At 38.7% G+C, this 24,005-nt stretch overlaps 1 protein-coding gene across 2 annotated transcripts in view; it reads left to right on the plus strand.

Moving 5' to 3' along the window:
- Positions 1 to 24,005, plus strand: part of LOC129253512 (uncharacterized) — a 35,414-nt gene that overhangs the window by 7,081 nt on the left and 4,328 nt on the right. Inside the window, exons 2-5 of one of the 2 annotated variants that reach the window (XM_054891923.1) lie at positions 14,769 to 14,946; positions 15,013 to 15,107; positions 15,303 to 15,480; positions 15,654 to 15,757. In XM_054891923.1, coding sequence (XP_054747898.1) covers positions 14,769 to 14,946; positions 15,013 to 15,107; positions 15,303 to 15,480; positions 15,654 to 15,757 — 555 coding nt within the window. Of the gene's footprint in view, positions 1 to 14,768; positions 15,108 to 15,302; positions 15,481 to 15,653; positions 15,758 to 24,005 lie in introns of both variants that reach the window. The other variant, XM_054891922.1, reaches the window with a different exon arrangement.

Below are 24,005 nucleotides of genomic sequence, written 5' to 3' on the forward strand. Positions count from 1 at the left end.
GAAATGCCACCATCCAAAGTGTTCGCGCACATTAATGTCTCAAAGTATTTTGTATTGTTTGCTCTTTCGAAGCACTAGCAACGCAAACAGACAATAGGATGTGTTCTACTACATATGTATAAGTGGCGCAAACAACCAGGCTATCGATTGGCAAGATTTTCAGGCAGCTGCTCAGTCGGTATCCAAACTTGCGAACAGACTTTGGAAACTTCTACGAGATGCAACTCAACAAACATATGTATGTGTGTGTACATATAAATAGATGCAACCGCATATGGTGCAAGTTGCTAATTACAGTTACACTCATATTCATCTAGTCTTAAGTGTGGGTTGTTGTGCCACGGGTGGCGGTAGTCAAGAGGCAACTGCTGCACGGCTGAATCTCTGCTTCAAAAATATACGCACTATCTCGACGATGTGTTTAAAATTGGCAAACACATTGCAGCACCATTAGCTGCAGAGTTGTTACCAGAGTTGCTCGTGACATTGCCGCAGCAGGAATAATAATTTCAAACATGTCGAACGTGTGAGGTTACCTTATTATAACGCGGGTTGCTGCGTTTGCAATTTGCAGAAGGTAGCGATTTCAAGGCTGGAAGTATAGCAGTAAGCTATGTATGTAATCAAGGAGCAATAAAGTGGGATGAGCTGTAGAGCAGGGAAATATTTACAAAATGTATCCACACCACAGAATTTAGCAACACGTCTCAATTACGCTTTCGACAACAGCGGATGCAGCACTAGAACGAGTAGCAGCAGAAGCTATACGAATACTTAGTAACGTGTCAAGCAGAGAAGTCTGCATGAACGCGAACTCGTGCGGAAGTATTTCGGCAAAAATTATTCCATCAATCGCGAGAGTAAGAAAGGTGGCAAGCAGACAACCAAGACGGAACGATGAAAGGAAAATGCGTTTTTGATAACTTCATTTAGACGATGTAAATGTAAGAGAGCACCGCCTTGCCGATAGTGCATACGCTGGCTACTACTGTTTTGATTAAATTATGAACATTAAAGAAGATAAAAATATTATAGCTTAAACTTAAGACTATGTGGTTAACCGGGTTTGTGGCGGCAGACAGACCTCTCCACCAAGCGCTATTTGCTCCAATAAATGAATTATTATTATAGTTTGCTCGAGCTCGATTATGTGGCGTACGCATAGGTTCAATAGAGAGGGGCCTCGAGATAATCCGCATCAAAGTTGGATTTTCCAAATTCAGGCTACCCCACTCGACGATCACTTCTGTGAGTTCTAGGAGTGAATTTTTAATGCGGCCCAAATCAAGATATTAAAATTCGTGGACGAACAAAGGCGACTGTCTCTTTGTGTGCTCTGTGGGAACACTGCTCGACAAAACGACGCTCTAGACAGTGTAATCATATTTTACGCCCCGACTTGCCGCTAGCGTAGAAGAAATTATAGCGAAGGTGAAGAATTTGAGACGCTAGCAGACAGCAAAATTGTTCGAGAGTTAAACCGGGCGTTTACATGATTGCCGATTGGAATTTAAGTTTATGAAAAAATTATGTAACCTATTGAATTTTCATGGATGCATATGTTTATAAATGTATGCATATATATAATTGGCTCGTACACGTCTGTTAGATGTTTCCCTCTTCCAATTTGTGTCATGCGTCTTCATTCTGCCCATAAATGGAGGCCTATAGTTTTATGGCAGATGAGTTTTTATGAGAAGCTTTTCATAGGGTTCTCGGAGGTTGCTCCATTGTCCTCCGAGATGAGACCGTTATTAGAAAAAAATCTTTTCTATCATTTGATGTTTCATTCCCATATCCGAACCAACGGCGGCCGTCTTACTGAGCACAGCCTTAGCTTATAACAAAAAATATAAGTAATAAAAAACACCTGAAGACAGGTAGTTTTCAACATTAACAAAAACACTTTTCTTAGCATCTTTTATAAAAGAATTAAAAAAACAAAAATTCTAAAGTACACTCTGTCTTAAAAAATAAAATAAAAATTATAAAAATGTTAAGAAGACCCCAAGATATTCCACTTTAAAAAACGCTGTATCAAAATTTTCGGCATGAAATAAATCTAAAAATAATATTTTTTTCTTTTTTTTTTAATTTTTTCAGTTTACTTCTAATTGTACTCAAGCCTAAAAATAAGGCAATTTATAGAAAAATTTACGATAATGTTCAAAATGCTTGAATTACTTGACATGGAATCCCCCAACAAGGGGCAAACACCAGACGCTTTTGAGAGTACGATAAGGAATTGACCCGTTGCCTGAGTTTGGTATCGCCGTAAAACTAATACGAGGTGAAGTCCAAAAGAAACAAGACTGAGATAAAATAGAGACGATAGGCGCTTTGTTCTGATAACTTCGAGTTTATATTATATATTCAAAATAGTCCCCTCTTACCTCGATACACTGTTTTGCGCGATCTAAAAGCTTTTCGAAAGAATATTTCAGGTCATTGACCGAAATGTCCTTTTGGATGGCCTTTTGGATGGCCCCTACGGACGCAAAAGATTTTCCTTTCAAACGTTTTCCTTTCGCCATATCAGGCGAGTACGGTGAGTGATTGATGGTTAAAATGCGATTTTTAGTAAAAAAATCAGTCACAAGAGTGAATCGATGAGATGGTGCATTATCATGCAATAAGCGCCAGCTTCCTCCTTCGCGGTATTCAGGGCGAATTTGACGAATGCGATGCAACAAACGCTTCAAAATGCTCAGATAGAAAGTTGCATTGACGGTTTGGCCTGTTGGCACGAACTCTTTGTGGACAATTCACTTGGAATCGAAAAAACAAATGAGCATCGTCTTGATTTTTGACTTCTCCAAACGCCATTTTTTGGGTAGTGACTCTTTTGCGGCCTTCCATTCGGCACTTTGTCGCTTAGTTTCAGGTTAATGTTGGAAACACAACGTTTCATCACCAGTTACAATGTTGTAAACGAAGTTCTCGTCTTTTCTCCCCTCTTTAAGGTCTTTCGAATGTTAAATTCTGAGCAATTTTTAGTCCTCAGTTAACTTGTGCGGAGTGAAACGTGCACATACCTTTTGTAAGCCCAAATTATCAGTTAATATGCAATAAATCGATGTTTTGGAGATATGCAACTCCGATTCCATGAATTTCAGCGATAATTTCGGTTAATTTTTGATAAATTTACGAACGATTTGGATGGAGTTTTCGGAGATTAGTGATTATGGGCCTGTATGTTCATTCTCATTTATGTCCTCGCGACCATCTCTGAAACGTTTAAACCTCTCATGGACTCTGGCACGAGATAGACAATCATCGCCATAAACTTTTTTCATCAATTCAAATGTTTCGGTAAACGTTTTATCGATTGAAAAAAATAAATTGATATTAGCTCTGTTCGAAACTCATTTTTGTACCGATGACACAAACATACTGACACTTTCAACGCAATAACTTCGCTTCTACTGAACTGATAGTCACCAAACTTTAAGTGGAAGACATCTAGGGATGTAACTTCCAACGCACTAGCTCATTGAAAATATGACGAGACCAAAAACATTTTTATGACGCCAGTCTTGTTTATTTTGGACTTCATCTTGTATATGTATTAGGTTGGGGGAAACAGTTTTTATTATAACCTTAGTAGATGGCTTTAGTGATCGATATCTCGCAAAGTATCGATCAAATAATTTAAAGTTTTGCTCGTTGTCAAGGTGTCGTTTCACACTACAAAAATTCTTTTGCTGTTGCAAAATGCAAGCCAGACCGCTGAAATTGAGAATGGTATTTATGGTACCAATACTATAACAGCGAATTACGTGGCATATTGGTTTCGTCGATTCAGATATGCAGAAATCCTCTTAGAAAGCAGACATTCATGTCCAGGGAAATGAATGTATCGACCAGACCCATGTCAAGACTAATCAGAGATGATCTCCACTTGAAAGCCTTCCGTCGCTAAACTGGTCATCCTTTGACAACGCGCTTGAAGAAAATTAGACTCAACAGATGCAAGTAGCTTTTTCGGTGGCACGCGGTCAACAGTCATGAAAACATATAAATCTGTGTTAAAACAGGAACAAGTATAAGTATAATTGGTGCTTACACCCTTTCTGGTGTTTGGCCGAGCTCCTTCACCTGTGTGTCGCGTGCGTCTTTTCCGCAAATAAAGGGACCTAGAGTTTTCTGCCGCCTCCGAAAGGCAGATGATGTTTTGTGGGGAGCTTTTTCATGACAGAAATACTCTTGAAGTTTTACCATTTTCTGCCGAGAGAAGTCCGCTTATAAAAAAAACTATTTCTTTCAATTGCTTTTTCGTGCCCCGTGTTTTGAACCTGTGCACTTCCGAATGGTGGTCTTGCACCTACCTACTGCTCTACGTAGACCGTGAAACTAATACAGCTCTCTAAAACAACGACGGGCAATATCACCTGCCCTATAGGAATGGCTGAAAAGCTGGTCAAGTTGTTTCATACCGAACAGAATTTCAGAATAGGCACTATTTCATAAGACTTCTTCAATCTAATGCTATTAGAGAATACTTATTGTTTGAGTTGCAGAACTAAATTGCTAAAGAGCCGCAACCGCGGCTTTTGATACTCCTTCTCTAAACAGGATAAAGAAACGCAGGGAAAATGTCTGTAGATGAGTGAGGGCAGCAAACAAGCAAACAATCTGCGTTGGCTAGCTTATGTTTTACGAATGCATACAAACGCTACAGCCTTGCAAGTATTTGATGCAATGGTGAAAGAGGTAGGTCTCTTCTGCGTTGGAGAGAAGAATTGGAATGCGGTTGGAGTCATATGTAAATATATACTCGTATACTTTATTTGGTCCAGCATTTCCTCCAATTAGGGATGCACTTCTAGTTATTATCCAACAAAAGGATGGTTTCATACGCGGCACAAAACGCTTTCAACGGGTCGATGACTCATTATAGGAAGCTTTTCCATGCCAGGTTTGCACGGGAGGTTCGACAAGTAAACGGCTATTAGCGTGCAAGAGATAAAATATAGTCGTCGGGTTTTATTAAACTTGGCCAAATTCCCTTTAATGTTTGTTGCACCAATCAAAGAGAAATAAATTCACTCGTTTAAGCTTTTAAACTAACGCCTTAAAGCACGCGTCAAGTTTGTCATACCATATCTGCCCCTGATTTACTGACACAGATATTTGGCATGAATGAAAATTAATACATATGTATGTATGCACATGCATTCAATTCATCGTTTTCTCTACTTTCTAACGCTCTCTTTATAGGAATATCCATTTACACTAGAACTATCTGCAATTGCATTCACTCAGTTGCATACCAATCATACCTGCATATAAATATAGGGTGTCTTGGGAGTGAAATTAAATACATACATAAGCGGCTGGTGTTACTTTGGACTTTACACCTACATGGGAAATTTTGAAATTCAAGCTTTTCACATAGATTATGATGATTTGTTTCAGTAATTGGTATCAATATAAAATAAGTATGCGTTAAGTCTCAGCTTTACTTAAAAAAATATATATTTTAATTATTTTTAAACACTTTGTTATCGCTTACAAAACGTCACGTCTGTTTGCCACTTTCTATGCAGGATTGACGTAAAGATTATGGAACAAACAAAGCAATGCGGCAACGCATTTGACTGACGTTTCGTGTAAAACGTACCATGGTGCCATAATGAAAGTATTGCCGCATACAAACAAAAACAGATGTTCTTGTTCTGAAAGCAATTACTATATTATACTTTGTTGTGTATAAACAGGCTTTTATTGGTTATGAAATATATTATAAAATTATGGCTTATTGAAGCGAAATAAGCATAGAATAATAGAATTTATGGTGTCGTAGATGGTGGATGCGACCATAACTTCGAGATCGGAACGCACACTCATTTTTCAGGACAATTCGGTTAAGTCTAACCTTTTCTTTACTCTCTCAAACTTTTCTCGAAAAGATAAGGGCGCATTTCTATTGACTCAATTACTTTCAATTCCATTTATTTTCTGCTTATAATTTGATACAATAAAAACACCATCGATAAAAATTTGTGCGATATAAAATTGTTCTTCTTCTACGCAAAAATAGAAAGTTGCCAGTTTTTGTGTACTCCGGTATTGCGTACGGCGTACGGCACGTATTTTGCTGTCAGTCAAATTCGTTGCCGTAAAGGACGTTACGGTCCCATTGTGTCCGCCCTATTAGCCCCTGGTGACGCTCCAGCATGCTTGTCCAGCAGGCTTATATGTGTGCGTGTCGGGTGCTTGACGCTAATATCTAAAATTTTTGATTTTCATCATGCAAAAGCCGACAACAAGTATGTGTGACACGAAGCAAGTACGAGTGTCACCCGACACTCACACATATAAACCTGCTGGACAAGCATGCTGGAGCGTCACCAGGGGCTATATAACGCAACTAAACGAAACCGATCTTTAGTACAATAATGTTGCAAAGGAAAGAAAACGGACTGGTCGCACGACATGATAAACAGAGACGCAATGCAATTGCAAGCAATAAAACATTATTTGAAGTACCGTCGGAGTGAGTAGAGAGAGCGATTATTGATTTAAGGCAAAAAGCCGTCCTTAATGTAAATGCAAATTCATAGTAAAATTAAGAATTTTTTTACTGAATTCCATTGAAGATACATGTTAGAACTTTCTTGGGGGAACCATACTTAAAAAATAAAAAAATAAATAAATAAATATTTCTTGACGTTAAATGTTAATTCAATCTGATTCAATCTATTTTATATTACACAAAAACATCATCGCTCTTCGGGTGTAGGCATCCATTCCCATAGCTTTTCTAGTCTTTGTATAATTTGCAAGCTCTGATCCGAGATAAGTCATTCATAATGTGAAAAATATAAGCTACGAATTTATCACTTGCCATTGGCCAAATTGCTGCCACTGTAAATAATATTGCTTATTTAAAAAACGAACTTCCAAAATTACCTTGTATATATCGTCCTTTAGATATATATATACATATAAAGGGTCCGTCATATAGCTTTACGGAATTAAAAATGCTATAAAAAAGAAACTACTCAATATTTTTCCAGACTGTTTTTTTTTATTTTGAAGTACAATTCTTCCGGTTAATGATGGAACACAACTTCATTCATATGGCTGCCTCGGCTAGCCATGCACCATCCCATATGATCGGTCCAATTTTTCAACACATTTTCGATTGTATGCGGCTGTATTTCAGCTATGACATCGTGTATGTTGGTCTTCAGTGCATCAATTGTTGCTGGTTTGTTGACATAACACTGGCCTTTGACGGCACCCCAAAGATAATAATCCAACGGAGTCAAATCGTAGCTCCGAGGCGGCCAAACGATATCAGAATTTCGGCTGATAATGCGATCTTCGAAGACAGTGCGCAAAAGATTGATCGTGGCATTCGCTGTGTGGCAAGTAGCGCCATCTTGTTGGAACCAAATGCCACCAATATCCTCCTCTTCAATTTCTCGGAACAAAAATTCGTTCAACATGGCCCGGTAACGCTCTCCATTGACGGTTACGGCCACTCCTCGCTCATTTTCGAAGAAAAATGGACCAATGATGCCTCTCGACCAAAATCCGCACGAAACAGTGACTCGATGTGAATGCATCGGCTTTTCTTCGAGTGCGTGCGGGTTTTCTGAGCCCCAAATGCGGCGATTTTGCTTGTTAACATACCCGCCGAGATGGAAATGAGCTTCATCCGAATAGATGATTTTTCGGTAAAAGTCTTCATCTTCTTCAAGTCGATCCCAAGCCCATGAAGCGAAGCGAAAACGCATTGGGTGGTCGGTCCTTTGAGCGTATACACAACCATTTTCGTTCAGCGGAAGAGTAAAACTAATTTTCTGTCAAATTAGATGACAGCTAAGTGTTACCATTCTTCAAATAATACCTAGTTCAAATCCGTAACGATAGATGGCGGGCCCTGTATAATCGGCGCGTACACCCTTTTTGGGTATTTGGCGGAGTTCCTCCTCCTATTTGCGGTGTGCGTCTTGATATTGTTCCACAAAATGGAGGGACCTACAGTTCCAAGCTGACTCCAAACGGCAGATATTTTTTTATGACGAGCTTTTTCATGGCAGAAATACACTCGGAGGTGTGCCATTGCCTGCCCAGGGGCGGACGCTATTATATTTATCTTCATTTTTGGTCTTTAAAGGTCTTGAAAACGGTTAAGTTTGGGGCATCATGTCATATAAACCAATGAATCAGAAGTACCCTAAATAATAATGTCTTTAAGTATCTGGACTTTCCGTGTAACCCTGTATATCTATATGAACAGACACGTGCATATTTGGTTTGATATTCTTAGCGAAAGCAAAGCGCGCAACAGATATGCATTTGAAGCTTCAATGATTTTGTACAGAGTTATTTTCCTGGTTTTTGTGCTCTTAAGAATTTCAATCAACCTTAACCAACTCAAGTTAATCAAACAGTGAGTGGGAAAGTTCTCCATCTTCTTAATTTTACGTGTAATAATTTTATTGATATAGCCAATCGAAAGCGAAATTATATATGTATGTATGTATAGGGTGTTTTTTAAGAGATTGAGAATTTAAAATGAGAATACAAAACTGAAATATTAGTGGAGTGATTTTTTTTATTATAGATAGGATCTCGTAGATCCGGCATATGTTCGCCGTGGCTACGAGTTACATAATTCATTCGATCGGTACAATAAATCGATTGGACCAAACTGAATCAAAAATTTAGTCAGCCTGGCTCGATAGCACTCGGAATTTACTGTAACGGCAGTTTCTTCCTCATTCCGAAAGAAATAAAGACCAATGATGCTGCCATCGTGTAAACAGCACGTAATATGGACGAAGGGTTTTATGAACTTCGCGAAGATATTTTTTTTTTCAAGGTAAATTTCCATCATTTGGAAGCGTTGTTCTGACGTTATATGACTTATGATGACTTGCCAAGCATTTCTGAAGAGAAATGTCTACACAGCTTGTCATTTTCAGCTGTCAAACCATTGTTGTCGATATCGATAGTTCTCATCCAGCTAAAAAAAGCCCGGTGTATGTATAAATTTATATATTTAACATTTCTATAAGCAGATAGAAAAGATATCAAAGTTGGCAAACAAATTTAACTACAGGGTTGCCCATATTCGACGGACTCGACGGATTTCGATGACTCTGCCGCAGGCAACAATCTTTGCGCCAATTGAATCTTATACGGGAATAAGTGCAAATCAATGCGCTCACGGGGCGTGTACTGTTCGGTGGTAAAAATCTGCTTGGACTGACGCTTCATTAAGTGATCTGACGTCTGTGCCAAAAGATACAGGGTTGCCAGATGGGTCCGTCGAATATTGGCAACCCTGTAAACTTTATTAACTTATTTTTATTTTCAGTTACAAAAATTTTGTTTTATTTACAGTTGTATTTTTTTGTGTGTGTTTAATAATCAAATTCAAACAGCCTCCATTTCGAATGACGAACGCACTGTATCTGATCACACAATTTTTCGTCTGTTTCTAGAATACAAGTGAGAATTGTATAACTGGTTGAATCGATTGTTCTAAATCATTTAAGAAAAATGAAATACGTACAGTCAGTTTTGAAGAACTAGCGGTCAAATAGCATTGAATTTTTGGAACTAATTGTGAGCCACAACCCCGCCGAAGGGCGACTACTATTTTTAAACTAGTCCTGATGATCCCAGATATGGTTTGTGCCATAATATCTCTAAATTTCATATAAAATGAGAATTGCAAACTTTGAGGAGCCATAAAATGAAAAAAAAATCTGACAGAAATAATCGGTATGTAAAATATGCTTATTAAGTTTATTTCTAGGTTTTGAGATATTCCAGTAACTACGGTTTTACGTATTTCTACAAAAGCAAAAAAAAAAAAAAATAAAACAAGCGTGGCTAAAACAAGTTCTTTTAATAATTCGACATGCTTTTGACACAGTATACTTCAAAATTTAATCACTCAATATGCTTCTGCTCCAAAATGTTGGTACCCTGTTTTGATTTTCACAAAATCTTAGCCTTGCCGTTTTCCTTACTTATTGCTCCAGTTCTCGATGAAAAGTTGAAATGCAATGCAACAAATGTACATATCTCGAAAGCAATGCATTAAATTATGCTAATCTTTTATGACCAGAATTTGTAATTTATGTCAAATACCACATCATTGCTAATATTCACCTAATAGCTTATGCTGTTTTGTATTATACCACAGCTACGTACTTAAATAGTTTATGTTTAATAAATGTGTATGTATGCGTTTATGTATTCACGACACTCATCATTGAAATTCCTATTTGTTCAATCGTCGCATGCTTCACCCTTTCAATTTCTACACTTTCCATTCAATGCGAACTCACATTCTGAACACCACAAAAACCATTCGTCTGATGCATATCATAGATTTTGGTTTCATTTGCCAATGAAAAAGCTCGTTCTTGCGGCTTTTTCTAAATAAACTGTGGTTGTATTTGTAGGTATACAGTTTTTAGAATGCATATGATAAGTTTTTTGCTGGTATGTGTAATAAGTTTTGAGCAATGAGGTCACAGTAACCAATTTAATTTTTCAACATTTATTTACTTAATTTTCGTATTTTTATGTTGTGAACTCAAGGTCAGTCTAAAAATAAAACAACAAAGTAAATTATTATTTTTGTGCCAATTATAAGTCGAGCCTTAAGGAGGTCTGTGCAACAATTTCAGGGTCACTGTCAAGACGTGAAATGATTCCAACTGAGGGTGAAATGGGTTGGTGCGTGACTACCATTCGGAATTCACAGAGAGAACGTTGGTTCGAATCTCGGTGAAACACCAAAATTAAGAAAAACATTTTTCGAATAGCGGTCACCCCTCGGCAGGCAATGGCAAACCTCCGAGTGTATTTCTGCCATGAAAAGCTCCTCATAATGTAATCTCCCGTTCGGAGTCGGCTTGAAACTGTAGGTCCCTCCATTCGTGGAACAACATCAAGACGCACACCACAAATAGGAGGAGGAGCTCGACCAAACACCCCAAAAAGGGTGTACGCGCCAACTATACATACATATAATTATATAGGTATATATATAATTCATATTATATATTCTTGAAGGGCTAGACGTGCGTGCCATTTCGACAGTAATGTCATTGTATAGGTAGGTAGGTAGGTGGGGTGGATGTCGCAATGACACACTTAAACCTATGGGTTACTTTTCCAACCATCCGGCAGCTTTAATAAACGAGCAAAGCCTCGTTAGATGCGCTATGTCCGCTACATCACATAAAAGGTGCCTGACTGTTTCCTCTTCTTCTATATTAAGACAGCTTCTACAGAAATCGAAGTACGGGATTCCTAACCTTCTAGCGTGGCTGCCTATTAAACAATGACCAGTTAATACCTCTATTATTTTTCTTAAAGCTTTTCTTTTAAATCTTAAGAAGCTTTTTGATCGACCGCTGTTCCATTTCGGCCATGTGTGTCTGCTTAGTTCGCATGTTGTGAGGTTTCCCCAACTTGTACTTACCTTGTTGATGGACGAGTGTGTTTCAGATTCTAGCACTTTCATTGCTGCTTGACTGTCCGAGTATATGAAGACTTCATTTGTGGATAATACTCTCGTTTCTATCATATTACCATAAGTCCCTCTTTTATAGCAGTGACTTCCGCCTGAAATACACTGCAATGGCCAGGTAGGCGAAATGATTGGCTAACTCCAAGTTTATCGGAGTAAACCCCTCCCCCTACTCTGTTGTCTAACACAGTTTTGAGCCATCTCTTTAGATGTTTATATCATTTTCTCTAACAATAAACCCATTATCCCATTCCTCTTTGGAAGGAAATACTGTGACGAATGATTTATTTAAGTTGATATCCTTGGTCTTACAGAAATCCGTTGTAAAAGTAATGCAGGGGAATTTTTCTAAAATTGAAGAGTGCTCCTATGATTCGTTCTGATTTCTCTTAATCTGAGAGCTGCCTTGGCAGCTGTTTGCTTGCCGAATCGCTCTATTGGGGCCCCGCAGATGGAAAGACTGGCCATTCTTTGTACACGTATCAGAGTTTTTTGATATCTAACATATCTAAAGCCGGCCACCATACTACATAGTATACCGTATGTTAGGATTGGTCTTACAATTGCTCTGTAAAGCCAATATACGATAGATGGCGAAAGACCCCAACTTAGTCCTATTAGCTGTTTACAAGAGGAGTGTGCCATTGTCGCTCTTTTTACTCTATCTTCGACATTTAACTTCCATCTTAGTCTTCTGTCTAGTATTATACCTAAGTAGCGGTCCTCACCGCTAAATAACAGTGCGGTTTCACCTAGAGTCGGAGGAGTTATTTTTGGAATTCTATGTTTCCTAGTAAATAAGATGAGTTCAGTTTTGTTAGGGTTGACGCTTATCCCATTTGCTTTTGACCAGTTTTCAACTATGTTTAGTAAATCTTGCTTGATTTCACAAAGTGTATTGGGAAATTTCCCTATTATTACCATTGCAAGATCATCTCCGTATACTACGACGTGTTGTCCCCTCTGCTTAAGCTCTTTAGCAAGAAGTTTATTGCCAGCACCCAGAGGAGAGGGGACAGCACACCGTCTTGCGGTCTACTGACTCTTTTCCTGATTCTCGAGGCTCCTAGGGTTGCGATCATAAATTTGCTCATGAGCAAGTTCTTGATGAACTCAACCAGAGCCCCGGAGATCTCGAAGTCAGTCAGTGCCTTTTTATGGTATCCGGTAGCATGTTGTTGAACGCGCCCTCGATATCAAGGAAGGCTACCAGTGTGTATTCCTTATTGTAAATTGACTTGCCATTGTATATGTGAACATTTCTTTTTGCCCTCCGCAAATCGTTTACGCGCTCATTTGGCTTTGAGCGCCTGCTCGCTCCTCTCCAACCAAGTTGAAGGTTTCTATCTGCTTGCCATCTGCAATTCGAGAAACGCATTTTTGATCTTAAAAATAAAACAAAAATGCCTGTTGTGCTCATTATATTGTTCCAAAATTTTAATGCTGCAATGATTGTTTTCAGTTTTTCTTGTTGTTCTCTTTAAAAGTTTCATTATTTGCAAAGTTGCAATCGAAAATTTCCTTAACACGCCTAAATTATGAGAATCAAGTCTATTCGTACTTAGGTTATGGTGGTAGTCGGTCTGCACGACCAACTCACTTAGACCTTACAGGTCCGTTGTATATAATTTTAATGTTAGTGAAAAATGTACTTTTACCCTGCATCTTTGAATTTTAATATGCTTTTTACAATATTTAAAATTTTATTATTGTTTTTAATTTCGGTATGATTCCCATGCGACATCTCGCCGTTTCAAACTTATATTTTTTTGACTCATTTCTTATATGTATGTACGTATAGGCATGCACATTTAGATAGATATATACACATACATATTTACGCACTTCATTGCATGCATCTAATGCGCCTGTATTAAATTGTCTAGCGGCTTATGCATTTTGTCGCCAGACTACTCTGTCGCGACACAACTAATTGCACTTCAAGAAATTCACAAAGGTACGAAAAACCCATACATACAAACCATCGACATACAAACAAGTGCACTACATTTGCATAGACAACTGCCGCCGGCTTGATGATGACAGGCCCCCCAAAAGGTGCTAAGCGCGTCACTGGCATTGTGCACGCCTCCAATTTGCATTTCATATTACGAAAGTTTGAGAATTCCACATTCTGCAACGCGATGCGTACAAAATGATACGGCAATGTGGCTGCTCAATGTCAAGTAGTTGGGATGGCGAATGGATATGCATATACGTATGTGAGAGTATGAGGAGCACAGGCAAAAGTATCCACTTAGAGCGGGAGCAATGGCTCTCGAGCGGCTTAGATGTTACAAGTAGCCAGAAGCTGTTGGTGATGACTCATCTGTTCGGCTCCTCCATCTGCCTGCAATTTTATTTGGTTTTATTTTGTTGAAGTTGCTAAGTTTTTGACAGCCGCAGCTGGATGAGCTTGTGCGTGATTACTAAACATTAAAGCCCGGGTTCGAAACCTACTGTGATCATGAAACATCAAATTGTAGAAAATAATTTTTCTAATAACGATCACCCCTCGTGAGGCAACGTCTAACCTAGAAATGTATTTCGCCATGAAAAAAGCTTCTCACAAAATACCATCTGCACAAGGCTGCAGTTATCTCCCTTTGTGGCACTACATCAAGGCGCACATCAAGAATTGGAGGAGCAGCTCGGCCAAATACCCAACAAAGGATGTACGCGCCAATTGTATTTATGTATACATATATAAGTTTTCTATTACATGCATACATATTCGTGCTTGCTCTCGCAAAAATATTTATAAATATATGAGTGAATGTGTGCGTGTGTGCATTTATTATGCTTGTCGGCGGAGACATGCTGAAGTGGGAGCTCTTTACTAATTACCAGAAGATATTAACACTTTGACCGCCGATGGCACACGGGGCGCTCGCTTGGTATTGCCGAGGGATTTTTAACTGTTAATGCTTGCAGTGATGGGTACAAATTCCTACTAGAAATCTTTCTCTCACTTACATATTTAAAAGGCGATTTTGTTCAACTTCGTGCCATTTCATTTACATGAAACCGCTGCTGCTCAACCTATCTTCAATCGGTGTGCTGTCTTACTTGCGCCTCTTCAATTGGAATTTATGCACCTGTAAAATGTTGCATTACTTCACTTTTTATTACTGCTAGCCTACGTTAGTTGCATTCGATACTTTTTACATCAGTTCAATAGCTTTCACAAGCGTTTTCTTTATTTTTTGTTTTTTCTACTCGCTTAGCTCTGCTACTAATGTTTCTCTTGTTGCAGGAGGGCAAACGTGGCTATTTGGAAGGCCTTGCCGCTCACTATAGCAAACAGATTAATATGCCGTACGAGGACGTTTTGGATGCAATTGAAGAGGTACGCGTTTCCAAGTGGAAGGAGCGTCATGTGCGCATTTCAACTGGTCACACGTTGTCGAGGCGTGCGGGTGGCAGCAGCAGCGGTAGCGGCATTGGTGGTGGTGGTGTCAGCGTTATGTCGGGGATGATGGGTGGAGTTGGCGGGGTAGGTGTTGGATTCGGTATTATTGGCGGCAATATCGCAAATCAATCAACCCTGCCGACAAGCCACAGCCAGCCGTTGTATGTGCCTGGGAAATATTTGGTACGTATACGCCACGCCTGTACAAGCACTCGTAGGTGCTAGAGGGTCGCACATCTTGCGAACACTAAATGTACCTAAAAGCTAACTTTTTCTCTCTTCATTTTTATTACATGCACTTTATCAAATGCTGTTGCTCACTGTTTTTTTTTTCTTTTTCGACTAACATTTTTTTCGTTTCTTTTTTGCCGCCTGAAGCCAACGAGTTGCCTTTCAAATCGTGAGGAGAATGAAATATACAGCTATACACAAAACGATTTGGTAAATCGCATGGCTAGAAGTGCAATTGATTCGAAATCGGCGGTTAACCTGAATGGCATGCAGCACAGTTATCCGGGCGCTAGGCGGAATTTCTTGTACGATTTCTCGGCAACAGGTAGGCAATCGAGATGGCGAGATTTTGGTGTTTGGGAAATTGAGTTATGTTGAAATTGGAAAGCGGGTTTTGAATTTGTGAAAGAAAATAAAAAAACATTTTTCCTTGCTTTCTAATTTTAATTGAATAAAACACAACACACATTTAATCATATATAAAATTCTCGAAAACAGAGGGACGGAATCGAAATAAAAGGCGAACAGTATTTGCACGTTTTCTTAGCGGGCTGAAGCAAGGTGCCGAAGAAAATAATCCCAATGAAGGGATGCAGTTGAAGGTAAGTAAAATAGTTGCACAAAACATTAAAAAAAAACAAATTTAAATTATTAAGAAAGTTAAAAAAAGAGATGCTTTTTGCAAAAATTGGAAAATTTTATATTTATATTGTGAGGAATATAACGGGTGATCAATTTAGAGGTATCAGATTTTAAATTGAAATATCACAACTATAATTCTAATTGATTGGGCCATTTTCATTATTTTTGTGTAGAACCAGTCATGACATTTATTTTCTAAAGATTATGCCTATCAAATGAATAAAGATAAACCCACAAATCACTAAGATTTTACATAAAATAAATAAATAATTGGCGCGTACACTTCTGTTAGGTGTTTGGCCGGAGGAGCTCGGCTATTTGTGCTGTGCGACTTGATGCTGTTCCACAAATGGAGGGACCTACAGTTTCAAGCCGACTCCGAACAGCAGATATTTTTATGAGGAGCTTTTTCGTGGCAGAAATACACTCGGAGGTTTGCCATTGCCTGCCGAGGGGCGACCGCTATTAGAAAAATGTTTTTATTAATTTTGCTTTCACCGAGATTCGAACCAACGACCTCTCTGTGAATTCCGAATGGTAATCACGCACCAACCCATTCGGCTACGGCGGCCGCACCCACAAATAAAAGTACTAAACAGTGAGACGAGAGATAAATTTCTCACCGAAACGACGACGCAGTAAATCCGATGTTTCACTGGTTGTATGACAAGTAGCGCCGCCTTGTAGGAACCGATGTTGTAGATATCACCGGTTTCAATTATCATAGCGCGATAGCGTTCACCAATCACTGTTATATTGGCCCAGCCTTGTCGTTGAAGAAATAAGGGCCGATGATACCTCCAGTCCATAGGCCGCACTATAGGCCGATTGTTGTCAATGGATATAATGGCTGCTCCCAATGACTTCGGGTTGCTCTCTTGCCCAAATATGGAAGTTTTGCTTATTGACGGGCCTCATCGCCGAGCAGTGAACAAATTTCACAGACCGTCTTAATCCAATTGTACGATTTGTAAACGTTGTTGAGGCGTAAGTCTTACCATGATGAAATGTGAATTAATACTGAAATTATCATATGTAGTTAGTTTGAAAGTAGTCACGCATAATCTCTCAAAAAACCCTATTGGAAAAAGTACATCCAATCTAATCAGCCTTTATATATGATTTCAATACTCATTCCATATTCTTAGGAAATTTATTAAAAGTAAATTTGGCTTGGTTCGTTCTCCGGATTCCGCCTTTCAAAACAACAGGAAAATTCTCTACCTCTCAAAATATTTTTTTTCATTTGTTTACATTTTCTCAAACTATTGAGAACTTTTCTGGTTTTGGAAATTAATCTTTAACAACTGCAATAATTTCACATCTACTTGCTGAGGCTGCAGTGGCCTCGTTTGGCTTTTTCTCTGCTGATCTACAAAGTAGCTCTGATGCTTGTAATTTTTGGTTGCCACGGAAAGGAAATAAAATTGTCTAAGAAAAATAGAGCCGGTGGTTTGTCTGAAGTTCTTGAAAAGTGGTTGATCGCTCTGCTGAAAGAATTTTAAGAAGTGGCAATACACTATAATATAGAGTTATTTTGCGTAGATATGTATATGGGGTATTGGGCGGAGTAGTTGAAAGCTTGACTGCTCTCTTTGTTTTTCGTTTTTTGTTTCTTGTCTTACTGGTCATTTGGTTTATTCAAAGTGTTACGCGTATTTCGTATTTAATTTCCCAGACCTCTACTGCTTTTTTCACATTGTCATGTTTGTCCCTGGCGATGTTTGAATTGCTGAGGCAGAAATTGGGTTGCGTACTATACATTTATTTTGATGATATTTGTTCATTTGCACCTTTTCGGCATTTACATTGTGATTTTGTACACATATTGGTTGGTTGGAATATCCTCGCTGTTTTAATTTTTTTATTTCTCTCGCATTTTTTAGCATTTGAGTTGTTTTTTAGCCGATTGTGTAGGTATGTATTTGCATAAATATGCTTCTCTTTAGCTACAGTCACTTGTAAGCAATGCCTGAATTGTGAATATTGGTTAATTTTTTTTATACTTTTCCGGTTTCCTTTAGTGCCTATGTGCCGGTAGAACAATGCCTTTTGTATGTACATCGTTCTGGTTCTACCATTTGTTGCTATTGTTTTCTTGTTACTTGAGCCATGAAGCGAAATTGTGCTGTAAAAAATAAATAATTGCGCAAATATGTTTAATAGTGAATGCGCAGTTGTGGTGAGTGAATTAATTTGTCCATTTATAAGCTTTGAATTAACTGGCAGTGTTGAAGTTATACGACAACATTCTGTTGACTATCTCAGTTTTGCTTTTTACGAAGATAAAAGTATAGTGAGTAAATGCCTCGTCCATCAGTAATGCAGTTACCTCTTTTAGTAAAACCGCATCATCTCGGAAAACATAACTTTGAATACATTAATATAGGGTTAGCCATAGTCAAATTTAATGAAAAAAATGTGTAGTGCAATAGAAAAATTTCGACTATTTATTTTTACGCGTCAGAGTATAATTTCAAGGCCGCGACACACGAACTAGCGTTACGAAAATCCGTCACGAAATGTATAAGCCTACGGCATACAAGCTGTTCTCTTTCTCCGCTTTGTGCGGTGCTTCGTAGTCTCCCCATTCTGTAGATACATACCTATTACAGAGAACACACAGACAACATACACTAATACTATGCCATACACTGCAGCCTACGGCCTATGTCATATGCTGACAGCCGTATACATTGACGTCATCGGCTTTAACAACCGCGCTGTTAGTTCTGCCTTCTCTAAACTGAATAAAGAGGCAAAGCGAATGGGTTTGGTGGTGAACGAGGACAAAACGAAGTACCTCCTGTCTTCAAACAAACTGTCGGCGCACTCGCGTATCGGCACCCACGTCACTGTTGACAGTTATGATTTCGAGGTTGTAAAGGACTTCGTATATTTAGGAACTAGCATTAACATCCGACGAAGCGACGCTTGGAGTGCTTGAGAGAAAGATTCTGCGCAAGATTTTTGGACATTTGCACGTTGGCGACTGCGAATATCGCAGGCGATAGAACGATGAGCTGTATGACCATTACGACGACATAGACATAGAGCAGCGACGAACTTAACGCCATCTTTGGCCTACGTTTTGTGGCACAACAAAAAAATTAGAGGGTTTGATTGAAAAGTAATGAGCCTTCCGACGCGGAGCGTCTGCCAAGCGATCAAGCGAATCGGCTGGTGGCGGAAAGTGATCGCTGGACCTTCCCCTTCCACTAGAAACCGGTCTCAGTTTGTTGGCAACAGCGGTGCAGTCAACATCGCTCCGCGCGTGAAAGCTGTTTTAAAAGTGTGTTGGGATTTTGCAGTGGCGAAAATGCAGCGATCGTTGGAGCAACGTTACTCGATCAAATTTTGCGTAAAGCTAAAAAAACGAGTACCGAAACCATTGGGCTACTCAAGGAGGCTTATGGGGACCAATCTCTGTCCAGTGCCCAGGTAAAACGGTGGCACAAGTCGTTCAAGGAAGGCCAGGAGGACGTCGAAGACGAACAGCGATCTGTAAGGCCTTCGACAACGCATACAGACGAAGACGTGCACCGGGTTCGTGAATTTTCCAGGAAGCACTGTAAACGCGGCATTTTACAAAAAAGTGCTCCCTCGCCTGAAAAACCGCGTCGCCCGGGTTCGGCTCGACCCCGTCAACAATTGGACCCTTCATCACGACAATGGGCCGGCGCACACCGCCTTCCTCTGCACCTCTGCATTGGTCCGGTGCTTCCCCACCCTCCCTACAGCCCAGACCTGTCCCCTCCGGACTTCTTCTTGTTCCCGCGCCTGAGAAGAAAGCTGAAGGGGAGGCGTTTCGACTCCATCGAGGCGAACCAAAAAACTGTGACAGCTGAATTGAACGCGATTCCGGCGGATGAGTTTAAAAAATGTTTCCTGCAGTGGAAGTGACGCTCAAGGGTCCTATTTTGAAGAATATTAGTTGTATAAGCCAGGAGGTTTAATGAAATTGCTTAAAAAAAAATTAGGCTCATTACTTTTCAATCAAACCCTGCATCGCTTGCTAACTTTTTAGCTAAAGTTTTGATTTCTATGCTTTTTTCCCTAAATTTTGCTGTGAAATAAAAAATAGTCTTTCCAAGAGCACATCACTAACTTATCATGTAGCTCAAGATGGTTGATAGAGGATGAAAATTAGACATCTTGTATCACCTTTAATTATTTCTTCAATATTCTTAATACTATTTTTTATAAACATCGTTAAAAAATTTTAAATCCTAAAAGGTTCATCCACACAGAGTGTCAACACTGGTTTTGGTGCAATGACATCATTAACTTTATTTTTGAAAACGACTTTTTGACTAAGCTGGTAGTGGATTATATTACAAGTGTAATAAGTAGATATTGGTGCCCAGACACAGGGATAAATCGGCCCTAAAAATCAGTTGTCAATGAAGGGAAATTTATTACAGTCAGTGAACTCTGCCCATAATGCGGATATTCTTTTACTCTGGCTCAATGCATTAGCGAAGCGAGACAAGATAGATAGATCACTAATTTCCTTTGACCGTTTATCCTCTTATGCTGTAGTGGGTGTAATCACTGGTCACTGCCTTATGTGAATGCACAGCCGCAGCTTCAGAATTAAAAGAAAGCTGGAGAGAATTTAACACTATCCTGGTAAAAATGTGAAATTTTCATTTTAGAGAGACTTTCTTTGTCTACCGGACTTTGATTCAACGGACATTCGGAATCCCTCGCGTTTCTTAAAAGGTCACACTACATTCGAAACTAATACGAATTTGGAAAGCGGAATTGAGAGGCTGCATTGGCATCCTAATGAACCAGGACGTACCTTAATTTAAATACAACTACACACAGCAGACATTTGATTGCGTATACGCAGTGCCCTCCGAAGAGCCGGAGAGAGAAAACTTGAAAGCATACTAGGGACAGTCGAAAATTTTGAATTTTAGATTCTTAAATAGTCTCGCCTACTCAAGAATCAGGTTTCTTCTTAAGAAGGGCCAAAAATACTACTCGATACACCATAAAAAGATTTCAATACAATCCTGCGTACCTAAGCGGTTACGGAAAGTTATGATCTAATCTATCTTCCACCACTCAGAAACATCCTTGTTGGGCATTGCCGAATCTAATGCTCTGGCATATTTCATCTACAAAACCTCAACCAAAACTGTAAGATTTAGCAGTGTCGAATACATCAATAAGTACTCTTATATACAACACCGCTATGTACTTTCTAGAAAAGAATATTCAGCCTTCGACGCCGATATAAGTCAACTCTTATGAAATGATAAGAGCGGTGGACATGAATTGTAAGGATCTGGTTTCATAATGCTTTTGATTTCTTTTATGTTGCTAGTGAAAGGAAAAACAATTTCTATAATCAAATTTAGCTTTTGCGGACATAAAAAAAATTGTGCGAATTAAAAAAAAAATACTTATTTTTTATTGGGGATTTCCTAGAGAACTTAAAATGATAATAAAACACTGAAAAATTGTTGGAAGGAATTGTTTTTATTATAATCTGGTATATAATTTCATGTCCGGCATGGTTACGAGTTCCATGGTACATTCGGTCGGTCCCATAAATCGGTTGTTAAGCGCGTTGTATGACAAGTTGGGTCTTCTTGTTGGAACCAAACGTCGTCAATGTTTAGCTGAATAATTTTTGGAAACAAAAATTAAATCAGCATGGCTCGATAGCGCTTTCCATTCACCGTAAAGGCTTTTCGAAAGAAATAAGTATCAATGATGCCGCCAGCGTGTAAACCGCACCTAAAATGTACGAAGTACAGTATGAACTTCGCGAACGGACTGTTTTCGGTGTGAATTTCCACAATTTGGAAGCGTTGTTCTAGCGTTAAGCGATTCACTATGACTTGCCAAACCTTACTGAACATAAGTGCCAACAAAACTTGCCATTCTCAGCTTTTAAACCATAGTAATCGATATCGAGTCTTCTCATGCAGCTAAAAAAACAACCGATACATTTAAACCAGAAACGTTTTTGCTGAATATCGGAGTACTTGATTGATCGGAATACTTAATTGAAGAAGAGTAGTTGTTAATCAAAGCACACACAATTTACAATAATTAAAAAAGTGAAGTTCCCGTATTAAGCCCCAAACGTACAAAAAAAAACTTAAAAAGCTAAGGAAGGCTACTTTGGTGTTTTTCGAGGCCTGATAATTTTCGGACACAATTTATGCATTACAACCAGATTTATATGAATGTATTTGGATTTATATGTTTTTTAGGATACTAACTATTTTTGATGAGAAATAATACAAATTTCAAAATATTAATTACTATTAATTAATTACCAGATAAATCCTGGTGCTATAGTTATTCAATGAAAAATGTATATTTAAAGAAAAATTAGATTCAGTGAATTGTTTGCAAACGGCAATATATGCCTCCAACTGCTGTGGATGATAGTGAGTTTATTTCGCCTAAAAGTAATTGTATGTTAAACTAAAACACATAAATAATAATATATTATTGTATAATCCACTTACGCTGTAGAAGACTCAATTTCACACAAGCCAGTGGATTTCTGTTAACATTACGTTATTTACCACAGTGTGGGGAAAAGCCTTATGCACTAGAGCTTTATGGCTTACTAATATTTCCATTGAGAAACAAAAAGCTTTTTGCTTGATAAAAATCGCAACTAGCTATCAATATTTTGTCATTTTGCCAAGTGTACATAAAAGAAATGTTAATGTTTGCTTTGCCACACGGCTAAGGGTGTTTTCTTTGTCACACGCAGTAGGGTCCAAGAGCTGCAGGTATAATCTAGATTTTAACAAGCTATTGTGTAAGTGGCTTCTGATATTTATTTATTCTTTATTTATTTATTTAACTTCAGTTTATTGCTGCAATAAGGACATGAACTGAAGTTTCACAGTAGAACAAAGATAATCAATAGAATAAGAAAATCTTGATATTCTTCATATCCATAAACAAGTAGAAAGAAAGCACGACAATATGATTGCGTACGAGGGTAGCCTTTTATATTTCGCACCCAATATTAAAAATACAGTGAAATAATAGTGAAAATGACTTTATTGCTTCTCAAAAATTTTCCTTGGAAGTCAATACACGTCTACATTCGCTTGAACCAATTTTCAAAGCACTTTTGCCAGACAAAAGTTGATACCTCCAAAACGAATTGTTTAAGGGCTTCAAAAGCTTATACAGGAGTTGAAAAACGTGAACCAAAAGAAATCATTAGGTACCAGATCAGGGCTGTAAGACAGATGATCCAATAATTCGATGTTTTGAATGCTTGGCAAGAGAGTTTGTGTGAGTCGTTACGTGTTGGAGGATGAATTGTCTTCTGCGGTTAGTTTTCCTTAATTCTTCGAAAACATCTAACAAATGGTATTGTACCCCTCAAAATTGACTGCTTCAAGTTTCTCTACCGGTGTTGTTGCGACACGACCAGATTTTCGATTTATGCGAAAAAACAGATGACCATTTGCTTTGAGCTGCTTCTTCCACAATTTAGGTTGGATTAAGCTCGAACCCCATATTGTCAATTGATTTCATTTGTTACAATCTCATATACCTATCATACTTTCAGCTACCGCGGTTGAATTTCTTCAACATTTCCTTTTACCGATCGACCCGAGTGTAAAGAAAGAAAATCTTCTTGAACCAATGAAAACAAATCTTTTTGACGACCAAATATTCATGCAATACTAAACGTATTCTGGTCTCATTAATACCCAAGCACAAGTGGGTCTGGTGGTGTAACTCCTGTCATGAGGTGATGAAGTAATTCCTGTCAATAAATAAAAAACCGGCACACTCGCATATAGGTATCCGCGTCTCTGTTGACAGATATGAATTAAGGGACCATCATGAACACTATTACTAATGTTAGCCTTGAAGTCCAGAGTAGAATCTCTCTTACCAACAAGTGTTTCTTTGGATTCAATGGGGAATTAAGTAGTAAAGTCCCCTCTCAACGAACAAAATTAACAATTTATGAGGATCTCCTCATCCTCGTCCCAACGTATGGCGCTGAAGCTTCGACGCAGACAATATACGATAAGGCGTCCGTTGTAGCATTTAAGAGCAAGAGTCTGCTCGTGATTTTTGGACTTTTGCATATTGGCGACGGTAAATACCGAAGGCGATGGAACAATGAGCTGTATGAGCTTTATTACGAAAAAACATAGCGCAGCGAATAAGGATTTAGCCATTTCGTTGGCAGGCTCA

Source organism: Anastrepha obliqua, chromosome 1 (genome assembly GCF_027943255.1).
Source record: "Anastrepha obliqua isolate idAnaObli1 chromosome 1, idAnaObli1_1.0, whole genome shotgun sequence".
In the NCBI taxonomy this organism is placed as follows: domain Eukaryota; kingdom Metazoa; phylum Arthropoda; class Insecta; order Diptera; family Tephritidae; genus Anastrepha; species Anastrepha obliqua.